Source organism: Erythrolamprus reginae, chromosome 2 (genome assembly GCF_031021105.1).
Source record: "Erythrolamprus reginae isolate rEryReg1 chromosome 2, rEryReg1.hap1, whole genome shotgun sequence".
NCBI lineage: Eukaryota > Metazoa > Chordata > Lepidosauria > Squamata > Dipsadidae > Erythrolamprus > Erythrolamprus reginae.
In genome coordinates, this window is record NC_091951.1 from 180,407,371 (window position 1) to 180,417,223 (window position 9,853).

The 9,853-nt window shown below is 39.0% G+C and overlaps 1 protein-coding gene across 3 annotated transcripts in view; it reads right to left on the reverse strand.

Moving 5' to 3' along the window:
* CNPY2 (canopy FGF signaling regulator 2) overlaps nucleotides 1–9,235 on the reverse strand; it is a 31,514-nt gene extending 22,279 nt beyond the window's left edge. Inside the window, exons 1-4 of one of the 3 annotated variants that reach the window (XM_070740572.1) lie at nucleotides 9,106–9,235; nucleotides 5,708–5,815; nucleotides 3,065–3,180; nucleotides 1,821–2,018 (exon numbers count right to left, since the gene is read on the reverse strand). In XM_070740572.1, the coding sequence (XP_070596673.1) occupies nucleotides 1,821–2,018; nucleotides 3,065–3,180; nucleotides 5,708–5,792 (399 nt within the window). In that variant the 5' untranslated portion in view covers nucleotides 5,793–5,815; nucleotides 9,106–9,235. Of the gene's footprint in view, nucleotides 1–1,820; nucleotides 2,019–3,064; nucleotides 3,181–5,707; nucleotides 5,816–8,635; nucleotides 8,744–8,834; nucleotides 9,055–9,105 lie in introns of those variants that run through there. The other 2 variants (XM_070740570.1, XM_070740571.1) reach the window with 2 other exon arrangements.
* Nucleotides 9,236–9,853: the final 618 nt, after the last annotated feature.

Below are 9,853 nucleotides of genomic sequence, written 5' to 3' on the forward strand. Positions count from 1 at the left end.
GATCCAAGCGGTGGACTGAGGCCTACGCGGCTGGCAGGAGGCCAACACGAGAGGCCTAGATTTAAAAAGGGCGCGAAGGCCTTCGCGCCGAAAAAATCGCTCCGTAAAATTTCTTAAAGGGAAAGCGATCGACTAAGTCCAGGAGACTAGAAGGCGTCTCACTCCGCAGGAGGTATTTTTAAGCCCTTAAATATATTGTATACAATAAATAATCAATAATTCAATAGATTAATACTTGCACCAGGACCTCCAGGCCAACGGATTAGAAGAATCCACAAGCGGCCGCAGGGATCGTAACCGGCAAAACCGCCGGGGGAAAACGAAACCGCAACTTCTCCAAAGAAAAAAGCCGAGCCGCAAACGGCTGGCGCTATTAGTGCAAGTAAATAATAATGATAAAACAAATCTTACTACTTTTGAAGAAAGGAAACGAAGGGAAGGTGTTAGAATGTTGAACGAGCTATCACAATACAACCGCAGGATATGCGAACTGAGCGAATTCTGGGGAAGGGGCGGATCCGGCAAGCTTTTTTAATACTAGGCTCAGTTCCACCGGATTGGACATGAGCAACCCATGTGACTGCTGGACCCGCTCCTTCAGTACGGAGAACAGTGCTGTCTTTTAACTATGCTTGTAAGCCATAATCATTGGTGTGAAGTTGCTTCCTTTATCTTTCACAGCATGCAACCAGATTTGGTTGTAACCATAAAGTCATTAGTAGCATGTCAGCTGTTTGTCACCATAACCCTTCATTATTAAGGTCTCGTAAGAGGAAAACTGTTAGTCCATGGTGACCGAAAATCAGAAAGAGACTGATTTTCCAACTAACCAATTTTATTAAAAGGCATAAGATTTCATAAATTGCACTCATTTCACCAGATGCATAAAAAGCTCGACTGTTATAGAATATAAATTGGGATGAAGTGGGGAATGGTTATGCAGATGCAGATTATACTGGAGACAGATTACAAGTAAAATAATCAAATAAAGAAAGGCTGAGGGTTAAAAATCCATTGTGTCTCTTGAAAACTTCTGAAATATTTGTATGCAAGATCAACAATTTCTCACTAAGCTTGAAGCTTGTCTTTCAATAGCTGGTAAAGCTAAGGGGAACATCTACTGGATTGTACTGAATAACATAGAAACATAGAAGTCTGACGGCAGAAAAAGACCTCATGGTCCATCTAGTCTGCCCTTATACTATTTTCTGTATTTTATCTTAGGATGGATATATGTTTATCCCAGGCATGTTTAAATTCAGTTACTGTGGATTTATCTACCACGTCCGCTGGAAGTTTGTTCCAAGGATCTACTACTCTTTCAGTAAAATAATATTTTCTCATGTTGCTTTTGATCTTTCCCCCAACTAACTTCAGATTGTGTCCCCTTGTTCTTGTGTTCACTTTCCTATTAAAAACACTTCCCTCCTGGACCTTATTTAACCCTTTAACATATTTAAATGTTTCGATCATGTCCCCCCTTTTCCTTCTGTCCTCCAGACTATACAGATTGAGTTCATGAAGTCTTTCCTGATACGTTTTATGCTTAAGACCTTCCACCATTCTTGTAGCCCGTCTTTGGATTTTGTTTATTTTTTTATCTGTAGGGAGGGTGCAAAACCATAACTACTACAAGAGATTGTTTGCATTTTTGTCTTATATATAAGCTTCTATAGGTATTTGGTTGTCTATTCTTAGAACAGAATAGTGAGCTAAAAATGCCTCTTCCAATCTAGTGTGTGGCTCTTATAGTCTACAGAAAAGCAATACATAATAATTAGGAGCATTTAAAAGAAAGGACGGCCTTCTGGATTACTTACTGCAAACTTCAAACTTGATGTCACATCGCCATCAAATTTGGTTTCAGAAAGGTCCATCTTGGTCCCATCAAAGGATACCACTCTGACATAATTCTTCCTGTGGGTTGAAGGATCCACCTTCTCACCATAGTTATTCATATTTTCACAGATGTTCTCTAGCAGCTCCGTCAGGTGAGCCTCAGATCTGGCATAGGGCACCTAAGAGCAAATGAATACTTTCTGTTAAACAGATGACAGAAGCTCTCCCTGTCTATCATAGACAACTGCAAATCCTTCTTCAGTCTGGTGCACGAGATTCAAAGTATGATCTCTAAATATTAGAAACTGTCACAAACAGTTTGTCACAAATTGTCACAAGAAAAATTAATAATTTATTTATTTATTTTATTTATTTATTAGATTTGTATGCCGCCCCTCTCCGAAGACTCGGGGTGGCTAACAACAGTATAAAAAGACAATGTAAACAAATCTAATATTAAAAATAATCTAAAAAACCCCAATTTAAAGAACCACTCATACATACAAGCATACCATGTATAAATTCTATAAGCCTAGGGGGAAGGGAAATTTCAATTCCCCCATGCCTGATGACAGAGGTGGGTTTTAAGGAGCTTGCGAAAGGCAAGGAGGGTGGGGGCAACTCTGATATCTGGGGGGAGCTGGTTCCAGAGGGCTGGGGCCGCCACAGAGAAGGCTCTTCTCCTGGGTCCCTCCAAACAACATTGCTTAGTCGACGGGACCCGGAGAAGGCCAACTCTGTGGGACCTAACCGGTCGCTGGGATTCGTGCGGCAGAAGGCGGTCCTGGAGATTATGTACTTATGTAATTATGTACTTAGTAAGTAAAATCATTTTTTAAACTTAATTACAGTATTACTATTTTTGCAACTGTAATTGTCTTCCGTAGACAAGGGACCACAAATTTTAATCTATTATGTTTTGATTGTTACTATATGTTTAGAGTATGATATAATCTTCTGACTACAATTATTGGATGGTGCTCCAGCTTTTTCAGCAATATTGAAATAAAAAGAAATGTTCTTAATAATATTGCTCACAATATATTGAGTATGACATTGGTAGGGGGAAACAGGATAAAAAGAAATCTCTAAATCTCTTTCATCAGAAATTTAAAACCTTCCCTCCCATGAGCTTTTTAACCGTTTCACAGTTTGTCCATTTCAGCAATTGTAATGGAAGTTTTCAAAGATTCAGCTAATCTATGTGAAGTATGGAATGTATTACCTCTACTATGGATTGGCTTCCATCAGGATTAATGCGGAAGGAGCCTACTTGGATAGTTTTTTTCGGATCTATTCGAGATATTTCCCATTCCAACTCATCCACCAGAGCACGGCATACTAAAAGCAAACATCACTTAGGAATCAATGCTAATGAGATGATTATTTGTCAAGAAAAATACAGTCATATATAGAAAAGTCAAGTGCAATTTTAATAAGGATTTTCAACACTTTTACAACTTATTTCTATTTTTTGTGGTGCTGGATTGAGTCACCAGTTCTTTTAGAAACCTATAATCACTGCTGAAGATCTCAGCAAATGAACAAAGGAGAGTAAATTAGTGTTAGCAAACTCAGATTAAACCAAATTTCAAAGCTGCTTTTCTTTCTCACTAATTGTCAGTCTAGTGGCCATCTGTCCCATTTTAACCTTTCTTTCTTTTTCTTGTTTCCAGCTATCCATCACCCAAGAATTAACTCCATGATTTCCCTCTCATGCTAAGAACACTCTTCAGCATTTAGCAGCTGAACAAATGCATTATTTATAACACAGCATGCTGCAGATGGAACCATACCAATGAACTGTGCCTATGCCAATAACAAATGTATTAAGTAAGTAGTAAACTCAGCAGAGAATTTACGGTCTATGTCAGAAAAGGAGATACAAACAGCAAGAAAGGGGTTAGATAGCCAAATTCTTCTTTGCCTTCAGTACCAATTGCAATGTTGTTATTATTGTTATACTTTTATCAACATACATATATTCTGGTAACTCAAGGCAGTAAAAATATCTAATAGCCAATAATTTTGTGAGGTGGGTTGGACTAAGACACAGTGCCTGGCCCAAAGTCACCCAGCTGACTTTCATGACTAAGGGGAAGTCTAGTTTCTAGGAAATCCTGGTTTCTGGGCCAGCAGCTTAACAACTAGAGGAAGTAAGTTCCTTTTCCTACTTTAAAAAAAAAAAACTCTAGTAATAAGCAAAAAGAATCACAACAGGTAATGCTTTAAATCAGGACCTAAATTGCAAGAAAAAAAGGAATATCAGGAAAAAGATGGCCTTAATATGATCTCTTCCTGAAGATACTTTCTGTGATCATCTCCCTTCTCAAGTTTAAAAAAGACTTCTGCACGTAAGTAGAACTCAGTTCCCAGTCACAGCTTGCCTAGTCAAGAGGAAATATGTTTCAAATGGCATAACATGTCCAGTGTGCAACCAACTACAAGAAATGACATGCAGTTCTGTTGTTAAGTCCCATTACTGGCACTATTTTAGTTTTAAAACATAGAAACATAGAAGACTGACGGCAGAAAAAGACCTCATGGTCCATCTAGTCTGCCCTTATACTATTTCCTGTATTTTATCTTAGATTGGATATATGTTTATCCCAGGCATGTTTAAATTCAGTTACTGTGGATTTACCCACGTCTTCTGGAAGTTTGTTCCAAGCATCTACTACTCTTTCAGTAAAATAATATTTTCTCATGTTGCTTTTGATCTTTCCCCCAATTAACTTCAGATTGTGTCCCCTTGTTTTTGTGTTCACTTTCCTATTTAAAAACACTTCTTTCCTGAACCTTATTTAACCCTTTACCATTTAACATATTTAAATGTTTCGATCACGTCCCCCCTTTTCCTTCTGTCCTCCAGACTATACAGATTGAGTTCATTAAGTCTTTCCTGATACGTTTTATGCTTAAGACCTTTCACCATTCTTGTAGCCTGTCTTTGGACCTGTTCAATGTGGTCTCACCAGCGCTCTATATAGCGGGATCACAATCTCCCTCTTCCTGCTTGTTATACCTCTAGCTATGCAGCTTTGACCTCAAACAATTGGAAGCCAGTTTTCAACAGTCTTTTTACATATGTCATGCAGAATTTGAATGAAAGCCAATTGCTTAACCCACAAAGAAAAATGGTGAAATACTTCTGCAATTAGATGGGAGAGACCATGGTCTGAGGGCAGCATTTGGCTTTGGTGAAGGAGAATTTATGTAAGAGAAGGAAGGCAAAGATTGAAGAGTAAATTCTAATAGGCCTGTCAAGTAGATTCATTCTAGTATTACTGTAGTGAAGAAATAAGGCACAAGGCTTTAATCTTTTTTGTCAGTAAGTTGTAACAAGACTGTGGTTTAATGTAGTTTAATTTAGAGCCGGGGTGGCGCAGCAGGTAGAGTGCTGTACTGCAGGCCACTGAAGCTGACTGTAGATCTGAAGGTCAGCGGTTCAAATCTCATCACCGGCTCAAGGTTGACTCAGACTTCCATCCTTCCGAGGTAGGTAAAATGAGGACCCGGATTGTGGGGGCAATATGCTGGCTCTGTTAAAAAGTGCTATTGCTAACATGTTGTAAGCCGCCCTGAGTATAAGGAGAAGGGTGGCATAAAAATTGAATGAATGAATGAATAAATAAATAAATAATGTAGTATGCTAAATATTGTCATAAGCCTAGGCAAAATATTTTTAATAATGCATCTGTTCATCTATCTCAATTGCTAGTCCATATGCATGCTTGTATAAGCAGAGGGGTAGATTTTACTGCAAAGAAAGTAACATGCATATCAAATAACATTTTTTAGTAGAAAAGAGAACTCCAGGGACTAAATGAAAGTGTTTAATTAATTTTAAAATAATAGCTTAGTTTACCTCCACAACGGAGATCTTGGCTCTTCTGGGTACAAACACTACTCAATAATAAGAAGCAGACGATTCTTGAAATCCAGCCATTCATCTTCCTAGGTGTGGACAAGCAACCTGCAAAGTCAGATGTTCAAGATCCATGAATGCTTTTTTGTGGGGTGCATGGGTGGACCCTTAAGCTCAAAAGCAAGCTTCTGCAAGGCTTCAGAATCTCATCTTTATCTTACAAAATACAAGTATTGGTATATGCATGAGTTAAAATACTGTACCAGCATATCAATGCCCATACTCAGCCAGATCGTAGTATCATTTATTATACAAAGCTACATTGTGAAAGGTAGCAGTTAATCATTGTGTTCAGGTGTAGAATACAAAGTACTTTTTGTGCAACAGGCCAAAAGGCAGCAATTAGAACTGCAGGTTCCCAGTTATTTGCTTATTTTTAACTACAGTAGTCAGAACTGTAAAATATTCGCTAGCATGCTATGCTTTCTATAGAGAATCAAATTAAAAGTAATCTCTCTTTTTTGTATATGCCTAACATATAAAAATGAAGGACAAAATGTATTTGATAAATATAGTAAACGTTTTCATATTTTAACAGGTTAAGCTGTTTCTAAATGGAATAGAGCTCTTTGAGGGTGATAACACTTATCAAATTGATTAAAACCTGGCAAATAATGATCCAGAATACATCTCAGCTACTAAACATTACCAGATCTTCAAATGAAATCTTCCACTGTTAGACCCCCTGCAATTGCATACCAAGCAAACAGATTAACAGATGATGCTGTTGATATGACTGTGTACTACATCCTATAACATCTTGAATCTCCAAAGACCTACGCAAGGATCGTCCTTGTAGATTTTAGTTCAGCATTCAATGCCATCATTCCAGACGTAACTAAGCTGAATCAGCTAGCGGTACTTGAACACACTTGTAACTGGATCATAAGTGCCTAACATGAAGAAGCAGGTGAAGCTAAGCAGAATCACATCAAATACCTGTACAATTAGCACAGCGGGCCCCCCAAGGCTGTGTGCTCTCTCCACTTCTCTCTCTATACTGCATCTCTAACAATCCATCTGTTAAAACTACTGAAGCTCGCAGATGACACAATGGTGATCAGACTCATTCAAGACAATGATGATTCCAAATACAGACAGGAGGTTGAATAACTAACCTTGTGGTGGGACCAGAACAATCTGGAACTGAATACACTCAAAACCATAGAAATGGTGGTAGATTTTAGGAGAAACCCACCCATACTTCCACCTCTTATAATACTAGACATCACAATATCAACAGTCGAGACCTTCAAATTTCTAGGTTTGACCATATCGCAAGACTCCGAGTCTGCGGAGAGGGGCGGCATACAAATCTAAATAATAAATAATAAATAAATAAAGACACTTCACATTAAAAACGTCATCAAAAAAGCACAACAAAGAATGTTATTTCTGTTCCAGCTCAGAAAGCTCAAACTGCCCAAAGAGTTGCTAATACAGTTCTACAGAGGAATTATTGAGTTTGCCATCTGCATCTCTATAACTGTCTGTTTTGGTTCTGCAACCCAACAAGACAGACACAGACTTCAGTGGATAATTGGAACTGCAGAAAAAACAATTGCTACCAACCTGCCTTCCATTAAGGACCTGTATACTGCACGAGTCAAAAAGAGGGCGGTGAAAATATTTACAGACACCTCAAATCCTGGACATACAGTAAACTGCTTCAACTCCTACCATCAAAATGATGCTATAAAGCACTGCATGCCAGAACTAGACACAATAAAAGATTTTTCCTGAACGCCATCACTCTGCTAACAAATAACTCTCTCAACACTATCAAACTGTTTACTAAGTCTGCACTACTATTAATCTTCTTATAGTTCCCATCACCCATCTCCTCCCACAAATGAACTGTATGACTGTAACTTTGTTGCTTGTATCCTTACAATTTATATTGACTGGTTCCTAATATGATTTGATTGCTTATTTGTACCCTGACTATCATTAAGTGTTGTACCTTATAATTATTGATGAACTTATCTTTTATGTACACTGAGAACATATGCACCAAGACAAATTCCTTGTGTGTCCAATCACACTTGGCCAATAAAATTCTACTCAATTCAATTACTTTAGCTTTTCCTGATTTGTTCAGATTTCTGTGATCTTCCCATTTTTCAGTTGCCATGATCTGCCATGCCACCAAAATTCCTGAAGCTCATAATAATCTACTACATCCCAAAAATTAGTTTCATCATAGAACTACACCAGTTCAAATGTACATATTTTTACAATGTGGAGGAAAGAAGCACATCACAGAGACAGTAAGCTTTCTTAGGTACATTTTATTTCTACACATAGAAATTATTTTTTAATTAAGAATGCTGGAAAGTGCAGTCTGAAGTACAACTGGTGAGTCTTAAATCTCAAAGCAGTTACTTGGAGTTTTGGCTTCTACTATTTATTTTGATTTTAAAAAGTCTGTGTTAAAGGCAGAGTTGAATGTAGCTTTACTAGCACTCAAGGAAATATTAAATTTTCACCACCAATCTTAATAACTCCAGTATCTAATGTATATTTTATTAATAAGATAAAGAAAGATATTGAACAGGGATTGCAGGCAATTAGATAATTATGACATCCAGGGACAGATTATACTATCAAAACATTGCTAATTTGCCAATTTTGTTGTTTTTCACAGTACTGTAATTCTATCTTTAATCCCCCCCCCCCAACGCTGAAAATATTACTTCTACTCTTTATTCCAAAATCCGTGGGTTTGCCCAAGATTTTTCTCCAGACTTTGAATAACAAACAACCTGTTACTCGTTTCAACCAACACATCCAAGAGTCGGGAATATATATCTCAACTATCTTTAGCACAACATCTCTTAAAGACAGGCCACTATCATTCATCCTCACTGTGCAAATCGGGAGCCAAACTCCAACCAAAGGCATTCGGTGCCCTGCGTGGCAGAGCCGAGTTCGGAACCAGAGAAACTTCCTAGCTCTTACTCGCTTCATTACACCGACTTGTAAGTGCTACTATTACCCCCTAGTACTTCTCCCTAAATTAGCTGCCCCGCTTCCAAGCTTATCGCTCCCGCTGCTCAGCTCTCACCGGCATCCCCCACAGCGGACCCTCGCGCTCCCTCGGATTCCCCTACTCAGTGCCGGTTAGCGGCGCTTTCCCGGTTGCCTTCTTTCCCCGGGGGTGGCTAACATCCGCCTGTCTCCCCTCCCCCCATGAACTAAATTTCGTTTCCTCGGTCGCGCTTGAAAACGACGACTCCTAAACTCTGCTCCGTTCTTCTTCTTCTTTCAATATCTGTCAGACACCCTCCCTCGCAGAGCGGGCTCCTTTAAGCGCAGGCGCTTCTAAGACAACTTACTTCCCTCCCACCCAAAAAGACCCTTCAAGGTCCCTCAAGCCCACGTGGCGAGCAAAGCGGCAAGGTGGCGGTGGTAGGCGGGGTTAGGTTGGAAGAAGGCTGTGGGTTGAAGGCGTGGCCAGATCTCCCCAAAGCAAAGGTAGGCAAAGTTGGCTCTTCTATGACATATGGACTTCAACTCCCAAAATTCCAGAGCTAATTGTCTCAGGAATTCTGGGAGTTGAAGTCCACGTCATAGAAGGGCGAATATTGCCTACCCCGGCGCCAAAGCATGGGAAGCTTAATCTCTCGCTCGTAAAAATAGGAGATATGATTTAGGCACTACATATCCACCGGTCTGTTAATTGCAAGAGTCAGATTACAACCTATTTGCCAGCAGGTGGGGAAAGCTGGTGCGTTTATATCTTGACCCTTACCTGCACTCGAAGCCATAGCGTGACTGTTAGCAATTCAAATCATAATAAATAGTTTGCAAAAGTGGAATGCAAACACCCCCAAATCTGAAACAATCATTAGAAAAGGATCTCAGAAGCTTCTGCAGCAGACCAAAGTTATTGCTATAAATTTGGCAAGCTTTACTGAAATTTTCAAGTAAAATTTTAGGAAGATTGCAATGTCTTGATCAGAAGAGAAAAATCAACATTTCTGATCATTGGGTTTATTTATGAGTGCCAGACACATTGATGGGGACATTAAGCAGTGCAGCAATATGTAGATGGCTCAACTTCTGTATTTGAGTAAGTTGTTA